At 45.5% G+C, this 24,296-nt stretch overlaps 1 protein-coding gene across 8 annotated transcripts in view; it reads left to right on the plus strand.

Annotated features, from left to right (window-relative positions):
• Herc4 (HECT and RLD domain containing E3 ubiquitin ligase 4) overlaps positions 1-24,296 on the plus strand; it is a 144,439-nt gene that overhangs the window by 9,233 nt on the left and 110,910 nt on the right. For all 8 annotated transcript variants that reach the window (XM_084588726.1, XM_084588727.1, XM_084588724.1 and 5 more), the window contains exons 5-6: positions 6,684-7,113; positions 12,786-12,909. In XM_084588726.1, coding sequence (XP_084444852.1) covers positions 6,684-7,113; positions 12,786-12,909 — 554 coding nt within the window. The remainder of the gene's footprint in view (positions 1-6,683; positions 7,114-12,785; positions 12,910-24,296) is intronic.

Genomic DNA, 24,296 nt, shown 5'->3' on the forward strand with positions numbered 1-24,296 from the left:
CATGTAGGACGGTGAACAACACTGACGGTCAGCAATTGTAACCCGCGCCGTACACATGCCAACCACGGCAGCAGGGCTACCATTGGTGACGTGAACTGTGGATGAGAGGGCTGGCGTAAGGACTTTCTTGAGGCGACGGCAAAATGTGGAGCTGAGAACGGAGAGTTGGGCGCCTGTATCAGTTAGAGCAGAAACGGGAACTCCATCCACAAGGACGTCGATACGGTTATTCTGTAGGACAGGGGTCAACAGAGGTTTTTCGGTCCGGGTCATAAATGTAGCCTCGCCTCCGGGAGCTGCATTGGCTAGTTTTCAGGTAAGTGGCTGGAATAGGACGGTGACGAACTGTGGCGAGGAAGAGGAGAACGCGAACGTCGTGCTTGCGGGGATGGTGAACGGTTGGTAGCACTGACAGTGGAACCGGGGTCAGCACGGGTCTGGTCGGGGTGAGGTGAGGAATAGCGAGGGGTATAGTCTCCGCGGCGGTCGACGTAGGTGAACTGACGAGATGGCGTGTACCAGTGGCTACGGCAGTGACGGGAAATGTGGCCAACGCGAGAACAAGTAAAACAGATGGGGCGATTGTCATGGGTACGCCATTCATTTGGGTTGCGGTACCGATATTGGGGCGAGAAACCGGCGCTGGATGAGGCAGTAGCAATCACTGGAGGGGCAGGTCCTGAATCCACGGTGTCGGTGGCGCTGGGAAAAGGGAGGCCCATATTCGCAACTTCTTGGCGAACAACAGCCTTAATAAGTGATATAGTAGCCAGGGTGTTGTCGGGTGTATGCCACAGTGAGGCCACGGGAGTCATTGCCTCAAGCTCTTGGCGGACAATGCGTGTCAAAGTGCTGTCGTTAGCAGACGATTGAGGAGTCGGGAGATCGATACAGGAGGAGCTAGTAGCCGTGTTCGGCAGCCAGTCGAAACGGTGAGATATGCACCTCTGTTTCGCCTGATCGAAGCGTCGGCACACCTGCAGCACAGAGTACACGGTGGAGCAATCCCTGCACAACAGGAGGTTGAAGGCATCGTCGGCAATGCCTTTTACTACATGGCCGACTTTATTCTCCTCAGGCATTCCTTGGTCGACTTTGCGGCATAGAGACAGGACGTCTTGAATGCAAGTGAGATAAGACTCCGTAGACGTTTGGGCGCGAGAGGCGAGCGCTTTCTTGGCGGTGATGTGGCGGCCAATAGGCTTTCCGAACGGGTCGTGGAGCTTCTGTTAGCAGATATCCCAAGATGTTAGGTCGTTCTCGTGGGTTTCAAACCACACCCGCGCGGCCCCAGCCAAGTAGAAGATTACATTCGCGAGCATGAGTGTGAGATCCCACCGGTTGTGCTTGCTCACGCACTCGTATAGGGCTAGCCAGTCGTCTACGTCGACTTCGTCGGTCCCGCAGAAGGTTCCGGGGTCACGGGGGGGGATATGACAACAGCAGGTGTGGCGGCTGTAGAGGTAGAGGCGTCTGCAGTCATTGTAGTGGTTCCGACGTTGCGGCCGCTGCGGAGATCCAGCTTGTGACAGGGGATCGAATAGCTTCACCTCCACCAAGAGATGTTACGTGGAAGATCTACAGTCCGAAAGCTGTCCGCACAACTAACGTTGATCAGGGCACCGACTTCACAACACTCAGCGTCGTCGTCTTCTCGGAGTCTGTTCCACTTCTTCATCCTCATCACGAAAAGCGAATACAGCCAAGTAACAATATATATATATATATATATATATATATATATATATTTCAGTGCAATCTTTTGAAAAGAATATGCAAAATGTTGAAAGAAAAAATAGTAACAAAAAAAATTCAGAATAATACAAAAATGGGTACATACCTGTTCTCTTACTTTTGAAAATAGGCTTGATTGTGTGTAAGCTACTTCTTGGTATTAACTCTTTCAGGACCATGGAATAAAACAGGCTACTCTGAAGAGTCTTTGAAAAAATTGTATTAAAAGTAATATTTGCACAATTTCACTGTAACATATACTAAAATACGGCTATTTAGACATTCTTTTAATTGCAGACAAATGTTTGTTTAGTTTTATACATGAAAAAGAATCTCACTCTGCAGGGCTGCTTAAAAACATCCAAAAAGTAAGAAAAAGCTTGATTATCAAAATAAAACACAGGAATAAAAATAATTCAGAATATAACGATATGCTATGCGGTCTCTTTTATTAGTTGTAAAAATTGGCAGTGGCTTAGCTTGGCTATGCTAGGATATACGTATTGAGAGGTATGTTCCCCTGGCCGAGCTTCTTGTGGTCACTGTGTGTTTAGCAATGAGTCACATTGGCTATACACATCTTTTATTCATTTTGCTTGACATAGGCAAAGACTGCCCAATGATCTGTGAAATAGCATGCAGCTGTCTCAATTTTGTCTAAACAGTATTTCGATTTGGTAGAGTCTCTTTGGTATACAACGCCTATAGTAGTTCCCCATTGTGTAGCCAAGTGCCAGGTTACGACAACCTCAGGATCGGAAGAGTCAATCATCTCTTGTCCATACCGCTGTTTAGCAGTGGCTGGACGCTCCTCCGCATCCATGTAAACGTAGGGATACAGCTGCCTATTTCATCTTTGTTTTTTATATGCAATGCTGCACATGCAACGCACAGTTCGGGTGATAGAGCGGCGTGCGGCGATAAAGCGCACGGCGCACCTGTGGGGTCTCTTTGATTACCACGGTATTGGCGCATGCATGGCTTCGACGTCACGTGGGGCTTCGACGGTGAAGCGGGAGCTTGGCTGTGGCGACGGCAAAGCGTACACCACCATTGCTGCTCCTTTACGGTTGCCATGGTAACGGTGCATGCGCACAACTGGCTTCTGGCCACCACGAAATGCGTGACTGGTATCCGAGTGTAGCTCTCGCTACAAAACTTGGCATACCTATCTGCCAATTTTCTTTTAGTGCTGTTCAGAAGCAGTGGTCACCATTTAGTTCTTGCTGTGGTTGTACCCATTCTCCCAACTGCACTGACAAAATACAGTGAAGCCAAATTATCAAGGAACTAATTTCTAATGTGCTGAAGTCCACATTGCAGGCATGTCATTCCCCTAACAGCATTGCTAAATTGCTAAAATCATTTCAGTTTTGTCTTCCTCTTCTCTTAGCACAGCTTACAGTTTTTACGTATTCAAACTGCCATGTTTTGCAGAGGGTGGCATAGTGTGATCTAGTTTGGAATTGGAATTGAAAATCTGCGATGTGGCTGAAAGAACTTCACACTTGTTGAAATTCTGGAGGATCTACTCAATTTGCCAGAGCTTTTCATTTTGCTGAAGCCTTATCATAGGTGAAGTCCTAGTGAATGGAAATAAAACAGCAGGAACAAGTGTAAACACTCAAGAGCAAGTTGAAATTGAAAGTACTATGCTTTCCTTAGGCCACCAGTTGAAGTTGCAGGCTGTGCCTAGTTCATCATTCGAGCTGAAATCGCAGCTCGTGAAGTCATCTCTGGGCTGTTCGTCACTGCTGTCATTAATGGCACCAAATTTGTAGCGCGTTTTGATGCGAGCTCGATGCCATTTTGCTGACATATGATGCCACCTTGCTGCGGATAAATGTTTTATTTTAACTCGCCGCCTGCTGAAAAAAAAAAGAGGGGAACTGCACAGAAATTGAGGCTAAAGTTGTCATTTTGTCTTTCTAGATGAGATTACATGTTCCAACACATGGAAATTTGCTTTCGGCAGCATGTTAAAAACCGTTGTTTATGAATGCTGGCCTATGGGGTGATTCCAAAATAGGTGACCGCCAGACAAGTGAAGCATACCTAAGAGGACATGCATGGTCAATCAGTGTATGTGAGTGTGCCTGCTGGGACAAGTGTCAATATTCGAAGAAGAGGCGTGGTAAAGGCTACTACTGCAGACAATCAATGATTACCCACAATGACAACGATTTGAGAAGCTTAAATGCCATTCATGAGATATGGCTTGCTTGCCTGCCCAATTGTATCTCCACTTTCTGTGAGGCTGCAGTATGCACAGGGCTGGGCAAGATACTTCAAAAAAGTATCTTCGAGACCGATACTCGATACCCTGAAAAATTGTATTTTCGATGCCGATACTACAAGATACAAAGTCGAAATGGAGTTTCGATACAGTTTCACATGGAGTTTCGCATTTGCTCTATGGACACCTGAACCGGGCTGTAATGGAAGGGAGGAAGGTGGGAGAAAAAGTAGAAAGAGAGAAAGAGGAGCTGTTGGGGTGGGCTACGGAGTAATTTCGGCCACCTGGAGATCTTTAATGTGCACTGACATCGCACAGCACACGGGTGTCTCTCCGTTTCGCCTCCATCGAAACGCAACCGCTGGCAGAGTGTAAAAGCGGCGCATAGTAACAGCAAAGAGAGAATGAGCATAAGGCGAAGAGAGCAGTGGAGATGCCCAAACAGAGAGAGGAACGGCTTGCCAAACGGTGATGCCAGACTGCCAAGCATAATAGACTGAGCATAGCCGCCAAAATGGGGCTTCTGGAAGAGTTCAGTCAACGGGAACCAACAGAAGATTATCTGAAGGCATGTCATATGACTGATCACTCGATTCGAGTTTACGAAAGTGCATCTGCGACCCGGACATTTGAAGCAGACTTTCTGAACAGTCTATTTGGATGCGTGTAGTGTGTGCGAGAGACTGTGGCACCAAATGAACTTGTCACTGGTTAGTAATCCAATGTATGAGACTGTGATTGGAGACTCTTTCAAATTAAAATATTGTATGGACAAAATTGAGACCGCTGCATGCTACTTCACAGATCGTTGAGTAGTCTTCGTCTCTGTCAAGCAAAATGAATAAAAGATGTGTATACCCAATGTCTCATTGCTGAACATACATGTCCACAGCAAGCTCAGCCAAGGGAATCTACCTCCTGCTATGTATATCTTGGCATAGCTGAGCTAAGCCAATGCAATTTTTTTTTTTAATCAAAACAACTGGTCTTGCAGTGTAGGTTTAGGTAATTAGAGCTGTGCTAGATGGCACCTTATCTGCAAAGTAATGAAAATACAGGAGAAGAGGGACTCCTATGAAGCAAACGGCATGCTTCCATAATTCACGTTTGTTAATCCTAAACCATTAACCTTGAGTTTATTGACTCTTGTTCACCTTTGGGCTGAGAATTTTAATCACATTAAGACTACTTTCATTCGCAATCACCGCATGTGAATTATCCTTCTTTTCCTAAGCCATGTGCCAACTTGAATGTGACACATAGGTGCGACATTAAAGTCCCATCATGCAGTGTTTACTTTCAAAAGCATTCATTGTCTGAAGCAGTAGCTACGTAGTAAAGTCTATATTTAGAACAGTTCTTCAGAAACGAGGGTGTTGTAGGCAGTGGAAAAGCTCAGAAGGGCAGACTTAGGATAGCAGTAGAGGCAGTAAGAAAAAAAAAATGGGAGCAAATTTTCTTTTAACATCGTTCCTCACTAGATCAGCATAGCTAATGGGTTTCACATAAACATTTATAGAGGTCAGTACTTGTTTCAGCACTCCTCTGGTGAATTTGTTCTGTTGCATCATTTGAAAGCTTTTGAAAGTGGTTGATGTTGAAAGCTGAACCATCTGCTGTGTCTATTATGTTTCTTTGTAGCTAACCTTCCTTCCACTTGCTGATTCATTTCCATTCTCCTTCTTTCAAGTGTTGGGAAGCATGACCATGCAACATTTGAGCAGAGTACAGTGAAATGAAAAAGTATACTAACAACCAGCATTTTGTCTTATGTTGTCATTATTCAATTTTTAGACATGCAATACCATATCTAGCTAAAAAGATTTTTCTTTAATTTATGTGAATTTGTGGCTCTGTAGTCATATCATAGGCAGTCAAGAGGGTCAAGTCAAAAGTTATTACATAAAATGTATTTTGTCTTTTTTTTTTAAAGCATCATGGAATCAGCTTCAACTGGTTAGAGAAATTGATTAAGAAATTGCAAAATTCATCCTTATTCGAATTTTTTTTTTGTACTGAATCCATTTGAACCAGTTTGAGCCTGAATGGAACCTTGCTCTGGAACAGAACCCAAAACTAAACATGAGAAGCGTGAACCCAGACGAACTCAAAAAAGTTCCACTTCATCATTCTTGTTTTCAGGACTAAGGAGCTCTGCTTTCACACTGTGGTTGCATCAAAAACCTAGCTGCCGTAGCAGCATGTCACTTTATTTAAACCCATTGTGTGCACAATGCACTTTTAAAAGCAGTAAATGCAACTTCTTTATTTTTTCAGTTGTAATAGGACTGGTCCACTTACCAGTACTATAAAATTCAGATACAACGAAAGAAATTCATCTGACAGTCAGGTTCATTATAAGTCTGGTCAGTGGTGCACTTTTTCTTATCCAGCCATTCATGCTTGCAGGAAAAGCCCATAGTATTGATTTTAGTTCCAATAATTTCTCAGGGCTCCTTTTCATCCACTATGGTTCATGCTTTTGTCAACTGATAGTTTTGTATCTCCATTTTAAGGCTTAACTACGAGCTGCAATTTTGTTTGGTTTGACGTTTAATTCAGATAAGTGTTAAAATTTTTTGGTACTGCATATTTGATTTCTTTGAGCTATTCATGCTGAGCGGTGTTTATTGTGGAAGTCCTGCATCTTTGTTTTTTGATGTCTTATGCTTGCATTCATTAAGAGCCCACTCATCGCGTGCCTCCTGTGCAGAGCAAGTGACTGCCCTTGCTGCACATGAGATTCGGGCAGTGGCCTGTGGTGAGGCACACTCACTGGCGCTGAGCGACGCTGGCCAAGTGTTCTCGTGGGGCTGCAACCGCAATGGACAGTTGGGCTGTGGAACTGAGGATGAGAGTCGTCTGCGGCCCAAGGTGATCAAGAAGCTGGCCACCTTGCATGTTGTGCAGATAGCGTGTGGTTCTGTGCACTGCCTTGCCCTGGCTAATAATGGGGAGCTGTACAGCTGGGGTGGTAATGCTCATGGCCAGCTAGGCCTTGGGAGGGACTCGTCCGGAGATGAGCGGCTGCCACGTCGAGTGACCTACCTAGGCGGCGTGCCTCTTGCTCAAGTGGCCTCCGGGGCAACACACAGTGTTGGCCTTACACCCTCAGGCACTGTCTTCGTTTGGGGCCGTAACAGGTGAGCCTTGTCTATTGTGGTGCCCTTTCATCAGTTTGTTCTTTATCAAAGCAACATGACAAAAAAGTCATGTTGTTTTGCCTTGCAGTTTTTGGTGTAAAACATAAATATTGAGTGCCTGTGTTTCAGGAAACCATTGGCATAACTATAATGCAAAAAATACAGGAACGTATATTTAGTCCACTACCTGATTTTAGCATTGAACAAACCATTTGCTCTAGATTATGGAAACATAATGTATTGTTTTTTAGAAATACTTTTTTTTCCCCGCCGCTGTGGTGCAGTGGTTAGGGCAACAGTGCCCACGAATGTGGAATCAAATCCCGGTTGTGGCAGTCGCTTTTTTGATGGAGGCAGAAAGCAAGGCGCGAAGTGCTGTGCGATGTCAGTGCACATTAAAGAATCTCAAGTGGTCGTAATTTCCGGAGACAGCACCTCTCAGCTTGAGTCACTTTGGGACGTTAAACTTCATAAATCAACCAACCAACCAGTTTTTCATGACTCTTCTGCAAAGCTTAAATCCTAAAATGATTTTTCTGCAGCTTGTGACAGCTGTAATGTGTGGTAAAAAAAAAATAGTACTGCATTTAAATCTGCTTAAGAGCGGAAACGGCAAAGGCCACTTCACAGGACTCTTCACCAATGGCATTGGCATTGTCATCCTTACTGCCACCACCACCATCATCATCATTATTGTCATTGACTGCATCATCGCTTCCGTGTGTACATCGTCTTTCTTCGTCCTTATCCTTTGGCTGGTTTTTATTCTCTGGAAGGACCCTCTCCCTAGAAAGTAACTTGCCCACATGGCTCCAGTTTTTGAGCTTCACAAGCCGTCCAAACACCGCTATATGGTGCTTAAAGAGCAGTCTCAGTTCCAACAACAATTTGTTTCCTTTGCTTATGCTCATGTTACTGCGTGCCAGAACTACGCAATCTTTACAGGCTTTTTACTATTAGTGCAATGCAACCTCTTCACAAGGCATCACTGCATTTTAAGCATTCTTTCTTCTTTTTCCTCTTTCATGGGCAGGGGAGGGGATTCCTCGTCCCTTGGCTGGTTTTTATTCTCTAAGACTATGTACCAACTGACCCAGATTTCAACCCTCCTTCAAGGGTCCTTCTAGTTTTTTTCATGCGAACTGTTACAATTGAGCTTCGCTTATGTGTCCACATCTTGTGTTATGACCTGCATTTTGACACCGGACTGCCAGAGGGCCGGTGTATCCTCCACAAGAACAATGCACTAAAGACCTTAATTATAGTATGAAAAATTATGCACGACTCTTTTCTTGGAGCACTTTAATAAATTATTGGCAGACGTCGCATCAGCCCGGTGTTCTGAATTGTGATCAGTACGGAAACAAGTAGTGTAAGGATATGACCCAGCATACAGTGTCCTGCAGTGCCATTTCTGCTGACAGCTCTTGAATCCACGCGTACAACTCGTGGCCGTGGATGCTCTCGCTTAGCTTGCTTTCCACATGATTCGCTGACAAAAGCATTTTGGAAATCAGTTTTAGATTGGTAGCAGTGCGTGTGGTGACAAGATTAGACGTTTCTGTGTTCATTTGGGGAGTGAGCTTGTCATGGTTAGTGACATCGAATGAGTGGCTTGCAGTCGCCTCACAGGCCGCTCATCTCTGCACGAAGTGTGCTGTGGCATAAGTGCACTCAAGTCCTACGTTTGCACTGCAACCAGACTATGAGATTAATCTTTTTTGTTTTCCTCTATTACACGAATGCCTAATACAGACACTGCTGTCTGCTGCCGCGGAGTTATGGCGGTTCTAAATGGAGTCTGAGCAGAGGCTGGCATGGTTGTACCGGGGGCCGTAAAATGTCTTCAAAGTGTCGGAGCAGGCATATTTCTGCTAGACCGTAGTTATTGAGGCTTATGTGGCAGCTGCACAACACGCAGTGATGGGAACGCAGCCAGGCTCTGTCAAAAGCCACCTATCCGAGCTGCCTCTTTGTCGGCATCAACTTATATTTTGATGTCTTCTTGTTTTTGTGCCAGTGAGGGCTACGTGTTTGGTGATCGGCATTTGCATGACGCATTTTGACACTTGTAGAGCTTTTAGAATGCGATCATGTAATCGCATAATTTGCTCATGCCTGTTTTGTAGTCTTACTTTGAAGAAAGCAAGAGTGCAAAATACGCGAGGAAATCTGTTAACTCTTTTAGAATGGTTGGTTGGTTTGTGGGGTTTAACGTCCCAAAGCGACTTGGGCTATGAGAGACGCCGTAGTGGAGGACTCCGGAAATTTCGACCACCTGTGGTTCTTTAACGTGCACTGACATCGCACAGCACACGGGCGCCTTGCTTTTCGCCTCCATCAAAAGGCGGCCACCGAGGCCGGGATTCGATCCCGCGTCCTTGGCAACAGTACATGGGATCGAATCCCGGCCTCGGCGGCCGCTTTTTCGATGGAGGCGAAAAGCAAGGCGCCCGTGTGCTGTGCGATGTCAGTGCACGTTAAAGAACCACAGGTGGTCGAAATTTCCGGAGTCCTCCACTGCGGCGTCTCTCATAGCCAGAGTCGCTTTGGGACGTTAGAAATAGGAGTACTTTCCTATAGTGCGTGGGAAAAAGAAATATATTCATAATGCGAATGCACAAGTTTTGCATGGTGATACGATATTTGGATCATACAACTGTTGCATGCTCCCCTGAAAGATTTATAATAACCCAGGTTCTACTGTACATGCATTTCAGAGGTGCTTGGGTTACAGTGCACCATGAAATAGGTGGGATTCACACATGATCGCTTGGCCTGCTGGGGGCGTCTGCTCTTTTGGAGTCCCATATCATAGTTCATCAAAACGAGACAGTAGAGCTCGTGCTAGAAGAATTTAGAAGGTGATGAAATGCGCGCCATGGGTATGGGCTTTGATGTTTACAGGGTTTAGCGTCAAAAAGTGACTGGTTGTGAGGGACATCATAGAGGAGGGCTCCAGAGAATTTCAACCACGTTGGATTCTTTAATGTGTGGGTGTGCCATGTTTATAACGCATTATGGAAAGGCTATTAAAGAGCCTCTGAAATGCTACTTTTGGTGATATTCTAATGCAAGCAATCTATAGAGGTGGTCTTTGTGAGTATTTGAGTCAAATTTGAAAGCTTTGCCCTGAGCCTATAATTTACAAAATTTTTAACAAGTGCTCCTGGTGACCTCTTGCCACCAATTTGGACGACACATGCCCATGCGCTACTTATGCGAACCGCACACAAACCCCTCCTCTAACGTCACTGGGGCTTGCTGGGTGCACCCGCTAATTGGACACTTCGAAGTTATGCAGGCAGGATGGTGCGTGGTGGGGTGCTGTAATGTCTTTTCTTTTTTCTTGTGCGCTGATGTGGGCTGAGTTGAGGGGGGAGAGGAAAAGCATAATTTTTGATCATCCATGTGTTTGGTGCTAATGAAGGTAGCTTTCGCATTACAGAGACGATGGATGGGATACCTATTGCCTATGCATGTTTTAATGCGAAAGCCATGGGTTCATGAGCTTGTCTTGGCTCATGCGCTGCGGAAATGTCCGCTGGAATTGTTTGCAGGAAATTGCACGAACTGACAGTTAAATAACAAAAACTTGTCTCTGTCGGGAATCGAGCCGCTATCCCTTGTATTCCTAGCCGAGCGCGCAGGCCATTATTCCAGACTGAGCTTGTAAGAAACCAATCATAATCCTCCTTGTCTAGCATGGCGATGATAGTAGCGATGACAATGATGATGCATTTACTGATAAGGATAGCAGCGATGATAATGATGGTAGTAGGGATGACAGTGACTATGCAATTATAGAAAAAAGTTCTGTAAAGTGGCTTTTGCCATTTCCACTTTTATGCAGTCCTGCAATTGTTTTAGCAAATAGCTTTTCTTGCGCTTTTTAATTCAAAAGACACGTAGCTTCACCTTTAAGGATATAATGTGTCAGCATTAATGGCCCCCATCTGTCGGCTTTCATTGCAAATCCTCGTTCATGGACATGCACTTTTCTACTTGCTTTATTACTAATCCCTTAATTTGTGCCTCTGTTATCTCGCACACACTCGCTAGCAAGCTACCACATTATGTGAAAGATCATTCAATATAAAAACTCACTTTTTAACCAAGCCATACATATGTGCCTATGTGGCATAGGAGAAGTGTGTCTAACTCTGGATCCAAAGAACCCGATGGTCTCTGTTTCCACATTGCCCTCCCATCTCAGAAGAGAAAACTGAGTGTGCATCACCTGCCTACTCGACCGTGCCCTGTGGTCACCTGACATCACATAACCCGCTGCTCAGTCAGTGCTTGGTTATGTCACTTGCCAGTTGCCACCTGCCATACCGTGTCCATGATATATTGCTCACAGCGCTGAGAACATAGCACTGTTGCTCAGTTTTCTGGAGAATGAAGCGTTTAATGCTATCACATTAAAAAATGTGCGCTTTTGCATTTGGTTGTTCAAAGCGGGTGGTTGGCTGTCTTTCACAAATAGGTGGGAAAATTCATTTGTGGAATTTAACATAGGCAAAACCTTACTATTTGAATGTTATTGGTGCACATAATTACTGACGAATAAATTGGAAAGGGTACTTTTGTGGCTTTTAAACCCGATCTCCAGATGATTTGCCTAGATATTGTGGTTTTGCAGCTGTTGGTGCAGCTGTTAAGACACAGGTCTCCCCTTGAGAAACTTTTGGCATCAATTTCTTGTAACAAATTATCCTGAATAACAATCATATTTAATTCTTATTTTAAATTTTAAATTTTGCACATCTCCAGTTAAAACTTAACAAGAATTAAAGATATTCAACTTGTGTGGTTACTATATCTTAAGTCCTTTTTAATTTATAGCAACCTTGAATCATTTGGCATAATGCAGATATTTTCTTCGGTTTAAAGGGAGGAAGCATCTTAGTGGCTTGGCATTAACAAAGGTACTTGTCCTCTTTGCCTTCATGTTTTGCATCTGTGCTCAAGACATGGGTACTCTGAAATACGTGGGTATGTGCTGTAAAAACACTGATACCTTCCATACGCTTTATGCTAAGGCAGCTTTGTCACAACAAAATGCCCTGTTTCCTTTGCTTTCTTTGCTGTTTTCACATTATGTTGAAATTTGCACGCTTTGTTGTAGTAAAAATGGTTTGGGAAGTATGTCTTGCGGTATTAGTATGTAGTCTTTGCTGTGGTGTATTTGCACTGTCAAAAGCAAAGAGAACACATGAGCTCTGTCCATCGACCTAGAAGTGTGACATCATGCCACTGTGGTGATCTAGCTGCCACAGTTACTAGGTACTTATTTTGTGCATTCAGTGTTCATATTCACTGGCTCAGGTGACTATTGATTCATTTGGTTGCATAGTTAGTAAAGCACCATGAAGAATGTCATTACAAGCATTTGAAAGAATGCTGGTTTAGGCAAGATGGTGCATAATACTTCAGACGGGAGACAATAGGACCAACAGAGAAGTTTGTGATTGTCCCATATCATTTCTTTCTGTATTCATCTTTGATGGTGCTAGCGTTTCCTGTGTCAATACAAAGCAGTACAGCTGTTGTAATTCTGTCACTCCAAGAGCGTACAAGAAGTCAGCGTTTAACAGTGCATTTCTTAACTGCACATCCTGTCTATGCATCCAGTTTTCAAAGCAATGTCCTGTGAATTACTTTTCCAGCTGTGGTCAGCTAGGGCTGAGCGACCAAAAGGACCGACCTCATCCGACTGTGATCAAGCCTCTCCGCTCACAGAAAATCAAGCATGTGTGTTGTGGAGAGAATCACACGGCTGCTCTCACTGCAGTAAGCATCTTTTATAAAACCATAACTGGCAGGGAATTCATTCCGCAAACTCCCAAACTTTATTTCTGCAAAATTGCTAAAGGGGGTTTCCCACCTCTTTTTTATACACAATTTCATTCCTGCTGTGTTCTTGTGGGTTTGCTCTGCTAATTTACTCAATGAATGATGTGCTCATTGTGCTTTCCAATTATAAAGGCAAAATTTTCTTTTGGATTGTAGCAATACTTGTTTGAAGTACAGTTCAACACTGCTCAAGTATATTAGGAACTATTTGCTGCAAACAACTTGTGAGATTTATTAGTCCTTTTACTTCTAGTCACCTGCAGGTTGCAGTAACATTACCTACTTTTAATGACTAAGTGTGTTTGCGATGCACTGCTGACTTTTTCACTCATGGAAGGAACTGTGAAAACATAAAAAGGTTTACAGAAGCAAAGTTTCGGATTGCAAATATAGTGCCATCAAGCATTCGTTTGATCCAGTGGTTAAAATGCTTCTTTTGCATGCTTTTCTTGAAAAGAATAATAGCCTGGTTACAGAGTCGGGGTCTGGTATATTGTGCTGTTTCTCAACAGTAAAGTAAGTGCTGACATTTGGTAACTTTTTCCCCATTGCGACAAACTACAGTACAGTAGCCAACTGATTTTTCGGACTAATAACTTTTAACTTCATCCAAGGAACTATTGCACACCTTATAGGAACATGCACATATGCAGTCTTTGTCAAAAGTTTAGAGCCCATGTGGTTTGCTTCTGAGCCATATCATTCATGTTTGGTTTGGTTTGGCTTGTGGGGTTTAACGTCCCAAAGCGACTCAGGCTATGAGAGACGCAGTAGTGGAGGACTCCGGAAATTTCAACCACCTGGGGTTCTTTAACGTGCACTGACATCGCACAGCACACAGGCACCTTGCTTTTCGCCTCTATCGAAAAGCGGCTGCCAAGGCCGGGATTCGATCCCACGTCCTTGGGAACAGTAGTCGAAGTAAAATGTGATGTTGGGCTAGTCGGTTCATGTCGTAAGGAAATACAAAACTGCGCAAAAAAGACGGGACAAGAAGAACAGAGAGGCACACACGAAGCGCAGAACTTCCAACCGAATTTATTTTTAAGAATCAAGGCACTTATAAGGGCGCTAAACAAGATAATACAAGGATCAAGACGCAAAAACTGCGTAGGTCAGGAACACCGCGTACACGAGTGGTTTAGTGCTGATGAGAAGGAATGATATGGCCATCTAAGAACTGTATCTCCTTGTTTGAAAGTGATAAAGAAGGCGAGCTGACGCAACTCCCGCCCTTTTTGGAAATTAAAAAGGCCTCGATAACTTCTCTTTCTGTTTTTGTTCTAGCTTTTGATAGGAATTTTGTCCGCTCGAGGTAAGGCACGCAGCTTTTGCTGTCGCAGCTCTTGCAATGTATGGGTAGGTTACTGCCCGTGCCTGTACGCAGGGATCGTCTGTGCTCCAGGGCGCGCTCATTGAAACAACGTCCAGTTTGTCCTATGTAGGACCGCCCGCACGATAGTGGTATCTCATAGATGACACCTGAGATGCATTTGGTGAACTTGCACTGATGGTTGATCTTGCATGTGTTCGGATCCCTTTTTTCTTTTTGTTTTGTCAACAGTGGACAGACTTTTTTCAGTTTGCAGGGCGCCGAAAAAATAACACGGATCCCATACCTTTGTGCTATCTTCTTGATGTTATGGGAAAGGCAATGAATATATGGCATAACAAAAGGCGGTTTTTCAACGGAGCGTTGCTCTTTTTTCCCCGAAGTTTTTAGCCTTTGCAGCAGGCTTTCGCAAGTGCTGAGAATAAAATGATGAGGGTAGTCAGCAGACAAAAGTCGCTCAATCTGACATTGAAAACTAGATGACATGGAATGTTCACAAGACTTCTGTAGAGCAGCAAGACAACTAGACATAATGATGCCACGTTTCACTAGTTTTGAGTGTGCACTCTTGTAAGGCAATAAACTTTTGTTAGATCTTGGGTTATACGCCCAACAAACGTGGTTATCAGAGAACTGTAAGTTTAGGTCTAAAAACGCGGGATCGAATTCCAGCTGTGGCGGCCGCTTTTTCAATGGAGGCGAAAAGCAAGATGACCGTGTGCTGTGCGATGTCAGTGCACATTAAAAAATCCCAGGTCAAAATTTCCGGAGCCCTCCACTACGGCGTTTCTTATAGTCTGGGTCGCTTTGGGACGTTAAATCCCACAAACAAAGCTTACATGGCTTAGAAGCAGACTGCCTGGGTTTAACCCTTTCGCTGTCACGAACGTACCGGTATGTTTTCGCGCTTCCCCCCACAGTGTCACCGACGTACCGGTACATTCTCTATCGTGCATTCAAAACTTTGCGCCTGAACATGAAGCTGGCACGCTTGGACAGGCTGCGCCATCTGTCAAAATATTTCTACAAGTTCATATTTTCGCCCCACATTGTGAAGAGTATGGAGCGACTGCGCCCACCCCCGCCACCTTCTTTGCTGGGGGGCGCGGTCGTTACGCGCGAGTGATCATGCGGCGCACGCATTTCGCGGCGTGTGTATGCATTGCGGGTTCAAGGGTTCTGCCATCTGCCGCAGGTTTGCAGATTTTTATTTTCTTGCCGTGTCTGCTACGGCACGTCAAGCTCTGGGGCTCGCGCCGTTGCCTCTCCGATAGGTCGACCCATGACTCAATCGCCGCTTTCACTCTATCTTGCCGCGCACTTGCTTGCTGCTAGCAGCAGCAAAGGAGGTTGTTTCAGCCTCTTTCTATCTCCCTCTGTCGTCTTTATTTCACAACGTGCCATTTATCTCCATTGTGCAGGCCACCGAAAGTGTACCCTCCGTGAGAGCGGTTACTTTCGGTTAGCTGACCGCGCGGGACCTTCGACTGCAGACTGGAGCGATGGCTCATTTGGTTATAAATACCAGTCGAGCTTGGATTCGGCCTCTCAAGAAGCATCAAGCAGTTTTTTTTTTTTTTTTATTATATTATCCTCATTTATCGAATTTATAATCAGGCTGATAATGATGATGTTAAATAACAACACTTGCAGAACACTGAAATCTGCATATTCCGTTGACTATTTTATTGGTATAGTAATCATAATAAAAAATAAACTGCTATGCTCATTCCCTGATATACTCGTTCCCTGAAACCAAGCCGACACTGAGGTTGCGTCACGGCCAGAAGCGCCCGACAGCGAAAGGGTTGAACTTTTGACAAAGACTGTACATATTGATGACCTATATTCCGGACTAAATGGAGTCTAAAAGTTAGATTTTTCGAACTGATACAGATGCCAGCAATGCTGTGGGCGGGTTTTCTTTTTTTTTTTTTTTTTTTTTTAACATAGCATTCCTATCTTAAACCCAACCAAAATGCGAACGGGCCTTAGTGCTACGACCGACTGGCTCTCCATCGCCACCAAAGATGCCATCTTGAATTTAAATGGAGTCATTCAGTTCAACTTGTTCGGATAGCTTTGGCGACTTGTCGACTATTGTTGACACACCAGTTTATAGCACACTGCAACGTCAAAAGTAAGGATAAAGGTTATCATGTTGTGGGATTTCTTTTAAAATTCGGGGCAGGAGCAATGCCGAGGGTACAGCCAGTATGCACTGCACGTCTCTGCTTCTGCTCCGAAGGAAGGAAGAGTGCAAGTTGTAAAATTCGGGGCAGGAGCAATGCCGAGGGTACAGCCAGTATGCACTGCACGTCTCTGCTTCTGCTCCGAAGGAAGGAAGAGTGCAAGTTGTAAGCACGCATATTTTTGATACAGAACACTGCATTACAAACAATGCACTAGCCCCAGACCTCGTTACAATCCCTAGCCCAGTCGCAGCACCCGAAAGCGGGGCTGCAACGCCCCCACGCATAAAGCAAAAGCTACTTGCGTATTCGCAGTAAAGCTAAGGGCGCTCACAAGTTTCACTGCTAACCAAAGGGTCAAAGCACACGACACATGACGAGGGAGGATGAGGGATCTGCGGAGCACATCACGATGATGCAGGCCGCATGTCGATGGCTCTTCATGTTTCGCCATCGGCACTGGCCGGCGGTGACGGAGAACCATACCAAACTGGGTCCTCCCAACTCAGAAGCATCAGCGTTGCACAGGCGGGCGCCAGACTCCTTTCGGGCCTGGTCTCAAGCAAGCGTACAAGGTGCGTGCGTGCTGCCATTGTCAGACAATCCACACTCCCCCGGCCAAGGCTGGGAAAAACGTACGCATCTGCTGCTGCCCGAGCCTATGGCAGTCTCCCCGTTCACTTCCCATGCATGGCCTAGCGTCGGCAGAAGGTGGCCCAATGGGGACACGAGACTGAGACCAGAAGAACGGAACAGATGTTGTGGCAACAGTTCTCGAAAGAGCTCCCTTTGGGAGGGGTCAACAGTACGGCTATTGTCTTTCCCTCTCGCACTGATTCTGCTGGGGGTCTCTAGATAGCAAAATAGCCCTTGTTTCATGTCGCTCCAGGAACACAATTGTCACATGTTTGGTTTGGTTGGTTGATGACAGACACCTTAGTGGAGGACTCCGGAAATTTGACCACCTGGGGTTCTTTAACATGCACTGACATCACATAGTTCATGGGTGCCTTGCTTTTTACCTCCATTCAAAAACGACCGCAACAGCTGGGATTCAATCCCATGACCTTGGGTTCCGGAATCGAGCGCCTTAACCATTGAACCACTGCGGCGGAACAAAATGTTATCATATGTTCATAATTTATCAACGTATAGACCCTTTACTATGAAATGCGATAAAATGCGTCAAGTACCATTTCGGTTATACAACTAATACAGCTCAGCATCGGAAGAAAAGCATGGCCTGCAGGCTTTGCAACTAAGTAGAGTTAAACCTTTTTGTATTGAACTTCAGTGCAGTGTAATCATTGATGTAACGAAATATTCTTGTTTTGACAACCTCATGCCCTTAGAATCTCATGTATTTTTGGCCCAAGTACAGCGAAGTAAATTTTACCACACTTCCAATGTAGCGAAATTTCGTTGCTGCCTCGAAATGAACGAGGAGAAGAATTCTGCTGCGAGCGCAAAAGGCTGAGCAGAATGCGTACTGACGCGCATATTGAAGTGTGCACTGGAACTGCAGCACGTATGGGAAGGTGGGTGCCGCCCGGAAGACAAATGAGGAATGCATGGCCAATGTAAATGTGGATGGTGCAAAGCGCACTGCCTGCGGCACCATCTGGGGCAGTACAGGTGAGGTCCGCGAACGTAATGTTGGGGGAAACCACTAGGCGGCATGAGTGCCTGCACTTCGGGCAGGTGCTCGTGAATTGAATTACAACAACAACAAAAAATAAATGGGTGTGGCCTTAACAGTTTTGGGTTGCAGTTGAAATGCTTGTGGATTTTTGAAACGTTGCGCCGATGGACCAGTGATTCGTTCCGCTATCGGACAATCATATGTTCACCTCCTGCGGCAGAAGCCCATTATGTGGCCCTTCTTTTCCTCTCTTTTTTGGTCCATGACCCCTTTCTCAAGCATTTTACCCGAGCCAAGCACCGGGCCGCGGGAAATCTTGTACTGATCGAAAACCGGTGGGTACCCGGCGGCAGCAGGGATCGAACCTAGTACCTCCCGAAACATTGCAATTGGTCACAATCCTGCCCAGAATGGTTCTGAATGAGATGAGGCACCTGTAATCAAAGGGACCTGTGCTGCGATTATCGCGTTTACATGTTAAGCTCGGTAAAAAAAAGCTGGAAGAGTAGGCACACACGCTCGTCTGACGACCTCACTTTTCATTCTGATGCTATGCGTGCATGCAAACAAAGATGCACATGCTCGCGCTTGTGGCGCAAAGCGACGATCATCCCGAAATGGAGTTTCAGTTCATCAATGTGATGGAGAGCACTGTTTTCACTGTTGCTGACATGGAGAAAGCCAGGCGAGAAAGCTGACGTGGCCTGCCACCGCTGCAGTGGCGGTGATGTGATCGGGAACTCGCATTCAGGTGGGCGGAGATGCATGTGAAACCAAAAATATACATCCACGTCATCCTCATCACGCACATAATGCTTAGTTCCACTACAATTCAAAGCTTTCCCTCCGATTGGTCTGTGAAATGCTCTGGAAAGTTCTCTGCATGCAAGATTACAAATTGTTATGTTGCAAAATTTCAATTTAACAAAGTAAACCCAGCAGTGGGTTGTCTTAGCTGACTTTAGTAAATAGAGCCTGGTGGTGTGGAGTGACCGTGGATTAGTTTGTTAATAGACCTTATGCAAAAATGTTTCCATCTACCAGAGGAAAACCGAAATGAGCATCGCCATGTTGGGGGATTGCGGTCACTGGATTGCTTGCTGTGGAACGTATGAGGGCCTTTCTCGGTTTGGTAGTCCTTATAGTGTAATGTTTAAGAGAAAAATAATGACCAACGAAAGGTCCGTGGACCTTCCTGTGCTGTTCACATTTCCGAGCAACTTTGCAGGTACCTATTATGGGTCAAAAACACAATCGAACAGGCTTTGCGGCAGTGAATAAATTCATAATGGTGTTGTACATTAAAGATGAGGAAGCGCACTGGGCAAGAATATTTTTTCTTTTCATTTTGAAATGTCAGAATCGCACTGTTCTTCAGTCGTTGGGCTCTGTTCGTTTTCTTTTTTTTTTTTTTTTTTCTGCATAGACTGCATTTAGGTCAAGGTAAGTTGTCCATTCTGGCATTACACAGATAACGTCATATCGCAATCTCACGCCCTATTACGAGTATACCTTGGTGACTTGCTAATTGCGAAAGTGTTTAACGCTGTCCAAAGACCTTGTGCTGCTGAGCCAAAGGATGCAGGCTCGATCCTCTGGGCAGTAGCTGTTTTTTGATGGAAATGAAAAACAAAAATGGCTACGTGTCGAGGATTCGGTGCACATTAAGGATCTTCAAATGTTCAAAATTAATCCGTAGCACTCCTGCTGTGCGCTTCATAGCCCTGCTGCAGCTGCAGCAGATGTGCTAAAAAAATGGCCTGATAATTTGCATTGCTGCTCGCATTTTGGTGCCGTACGATAGCTGGTGCTTGGCAGAGGGGTGACTTAAGTACAGTCAAACCCGGTTATAACGAACTGCGTAATTCAACGCAATTTGTTCGCTATATAAAGTATTTCGCTATAACCAAACCCGTTTATAACGAACTTCAGTACCAAATTCGTTATACACGATGTCCAGACAGCGCAGCGAAAACGCACTAACTAAAGAAAAACCGTGCCGCTCACCATGAATCTACAAAAGAAATTTATTGCAGATAAATGCTCTCTTATTTGCAGTAGGCAGTGATCTTCGCCTGAACACTGCATTTAACTCCATCAGCGAGAATCGCACTTTCCACACGCGACATCATTTCCACAAACTCCAGTCCGCTTCCCTGTATTCCGGAGCAGTATCGGCGCAGCAGATCGGTAGCAGCGAGGGCTTCGTGCAACGTCGGGCGAGGGCGATCGTCCTCCGGCGGCGGCTCCTCGGTCTCCTCGTTCGCACCAGATGCCAGCATGTCGGCAACAATTTCCGAGTCCAACGGGCTCGCTGTCACGGCTACGTTGTCGTCAACAGTGAGAAAATCCTCCAGGGCAACTTCTTTGGGCACAGCGTCCGGAACATCAGCGAGTTCTTCCCACAGCGTGGCAACATCGCTGTCATCTTGCACAGTGCGCGCTTCACTAGCAGCTTCTGCATCCTCTCGACATAGTCCAGCATGGTGGAAGCAGTTGCGGATTGTGGATTGCGTCACGTCTTGCCAGGCACGGTTAATCATTTCTATTGCGGCCAGCAAATTAATCTTGAGCTCGTCGTTAACCCGCAATTTCACCAACAGCCGCTCAACGACGCGTTTCCTGTAGCCCAGCTTGAAAGCGCGGATGATCCCCTGATCGAGGGGCTGCAAAACCGCTGTTGCGTTCGGTGGCAGGAAACAAAGCTCGATGTTCTTGAGCGTGACGCCGCAGTGGTGCGCAGAACAGTTATCGAGGAGGAGGCAAATCTTTCGCCCGCTCGTTGCAAGTTCCTCGTCCCAGCCACGCAGCCATGCTTCGAACAACGTTCTGGTCATCCAGGCCTTAGAATTTGAGTTGTATGTGACTGGGAGTGAAGTGCATCCTCGCAGGCACATAGGAGACTTGAACTTGCCTATGACAAGCGGCCGCAGCTTTGATGAACCGTCCATGTTTGTCGTGAGAAGAACGGTGACTCAGGCCTTATTCAATTTGCCGCCATGGCACTTCTCATTCTTTAGCGCCAAGGTTCTTCTCGGCAGCAGTTGCCAAAACAAGGCAGTCTCGTCGGTGTTAAAAATATTGCACGGTTCATATCTCTCCGTGACAGCACGCCACACATCTTGCACCCACTTTTCAGCACTCTCAGCATCCACTGCTTGGCTTTCACCTGCAACCACCTTACCGGTGATGGAGTAGCGGTCTTTAAATCGTTGGAGCCAACCACTGCCCGCTGTAAACCCCTCGACGTCCAGGACGAAGGCAAAATCTTTTGCCTTCTGTTGTAGCATGGGGCCAGAGACCGGCAGATTTCGCGCGCGAACGTCCAAGAACCATTGGTACAGCGCTTTCTCTACTTGGTCGTAAGCCGGCTTGCGGTGGCAAAAGCCGTCACCATTTGATCGTTCCTGTGCATTGCCTCTGATGGCCGACTGGTTTTTCAAAATGGTGCTTAACGTGCTCCGCGGAATCTTGAAATGCGCGGCAACGTCAGACTTTTTTTCGCCGCGGCCAATGTGGCGAATTATCTCCAGCTTGTCGGAAAGCGGTAGGGCACGCCGCTGCTTCGTCGTCATCTTGCAGGATGTAGTGCCGGAATGCAAGCCAGCAGCAACATAGGCACGTCCGGAATCGTGAGGATAGCAGCAGCACGACTTGCAAACGCGAACAAAGAAAGCTCCGAGGATGCGGGAAAGTTCGCCACTGACGCGTTCGTTGTTCGGAGGCTGCCTTCCCTTCGCCCAAACTTGAAACCAGTTCTGGCCGGCGTTGCTTCTTTCTCGAAGCGCAATAGGTCCGGAGCTGCTCGAACGTCTTTGATCACATGGTAGGCAGCTGCCGAATAGGAGCGCTGCAAAGAGAGGCTGGCCGATGGCGCAGATTTTAAAGGCTACTCACGCTACTCCGGGCGACGGCCGCGCATGCGTACAGGAGGGTCCCTCGTGGAAGCTGCTGTAGAGAGCCCCTCCTGCGTTTTATGGAAGCGTGGCATCGGCGCAGAAGCAGCAGAAGCACCCTAGCGGGCGCGTGATGACGTATGCGCTGTGTGAGACCTTGGGGAACGGAGCCGTCGCCAATCCCCCTCCCATCTGACAATGGCATGCGCTAGAAGTATTGCGGCCCGGCAGCGTGGGCTGCCCGGAGAGAACTCGGAGCCGGCACAAAGGCCCGCCCGTTGGCGGGCGTTTGGCGACCGATCGCGCGCGCTGAGTTCGCTATGTCCGATGTGTAGTTCGTTATAAAAAATACATTTTATATGCATAATGCTAGCGGAAATTCGAGTGTTCGATATAAAACATAATTCGCTCTATCCGAGTTCGTTATATTCGGGTTTGACTGTATGACTGCCCATGCTGCACTGTGGGTGCATGCCATCGCTTGGACAATTCTGCTGGGGAGATTCGATCTTCACAAAATACATCAAGTCCAGACAGCCGACCATTAGCAGTAGATGATCTAATATGCAGCCTACTTGCGCACTACTTACTGGCACTGAGGCTAGCTGAATGTCCGATCCTGTGACACTTCGCAAATGGATTGCATAGATCTTGCATAAAGGGAAACTAAGAGTTAAGGATAAAAAAAAACAGACGCGTGAAGTTAGGAACTCCTAGCTGACTAACACAGTGCTCTGTAACTGCTAGCAGACAGGAGTACTCCTTGGCAAATCACAAGATAAGCAAATACTCACTTTTGGGCCGTTTTCTACGATCTAACTTCTACGATTCAATTATTAACTCTCAAAAAGAACTGTACATTTGCCAGCGGCTTCCTGCTGGCCTCGTACCGCGATCCCAGCGAGAAAAAGCTACTGGGGCACTTAGGTCCCCTTACAAGCTGCTAATGCATACCATTAAGTTCTACTGTTTAGCTTCTGTTGGATGTTTTTTTTAGTAGAATAAGAGTAGTGTTAACTCTGTTAATTCTCGATTTTATGAGTTTTACATGGCTTCGCGTGGTTTATCATTTGATTGTGGATGCTACTCGTTGAGGCCTTTTCAACGATATATAACTTCACGTTGTAGCCTAAAGTTAATTACATTTACTGTTAACATATAAAAATTAACGGTTATTAACTAAGACCTACAAATAGTGTAGTGCTGTCGTACTCGATATAAGCTATTCAACGATGTATGACTTGACATAGCTGAAAATTCAGTTTCTATTCACGCTAGCTAATTAATGGTAGTTTATACTTGCAATTAGTGAAGCACAACTATTACAACTTGATGCTGTAGATGGAAGTTCAATTTCACCATAATTAATAAATTGAGATATATAATTAGTTCAGTGCAATTGTACTCATCATAAGCTATTTAACAATATATGACCTAATGATGTAGCACAACTTCAACTTAGTCACAATTATCTAATTATTGGTAGTTAATGGAAACCTTAATTAGTAAAGTATATACTCGGCTTAAGCAATCGGTCGATATAACATTTGTGGCTGTTATACTCGACATAAACTACACAGCCACTGCGTATACGTTTTGTATACACATTCCGTCGATGGTGTGCATAAGCCAAGGAATACTGCGCATTAATAACAAAAACTACAAAGCTGGAACCCTCGCTTTTTTTACCTCATTACCCTTAGCTCCTTTCTGTGTACATCAAGGTACAGAGCAATATTTGAGTACCTTAGATGATGGCTGCAGTATCCAGAATCCCCCAAAATAGTGTGAACGTGCACAGACAGCAAGGGGAAGACATTTTTTGCATAAGGTTTATGGCTGTCATTATAAATTAATACTTGGAACAAAAGAATTGCAGAGGTTTAACGTGGCTAAACCTAATATAATGTATGAGAGCACTAGTTTGTTGTAATTTATCTTGACAGATGGCAAATATAGATGATGATGTTGCTGTCTTCCAGCCATCACCTGCTAGAGGCACACTGTGAGGAAGACTATGACATATGTTGCCTAATGTCCAGGAGCGACATAGATATAAAGCCCCGCTTTAACAATGCTACATGAATGAGCCTGCATGGCCTAGGGGCAGCATGTCCAACTTGGGATCCAAGGGCCCTAGAAGGCTAGGACCTCACCCTCTCAGCAAAGCCAGAGTTGTCAGCACCTGACAGTTTGGTGACACAGGGAATGGTGAGCCGGTTAGGCCTCGGGAAGTTGTGCTGTCGTATTAAAATTTTGAC

Source organism: Amblyomma maculatum, chromosome 1 (genome assembly GCF_055883805.1).
Source record: "Amblyomma maculatum isolate TAMU_Amacu chromosome 1, ASM5588380v1, whole genome shotgun sequence".
Classification (NCBI taxonomy): domain Eukaryota; kingdom Metazoa; phylum Arthropoda; class Arachnida; order Ixodida; family Ixodidae; genus Amblyomma; species Amblyomma maculatum.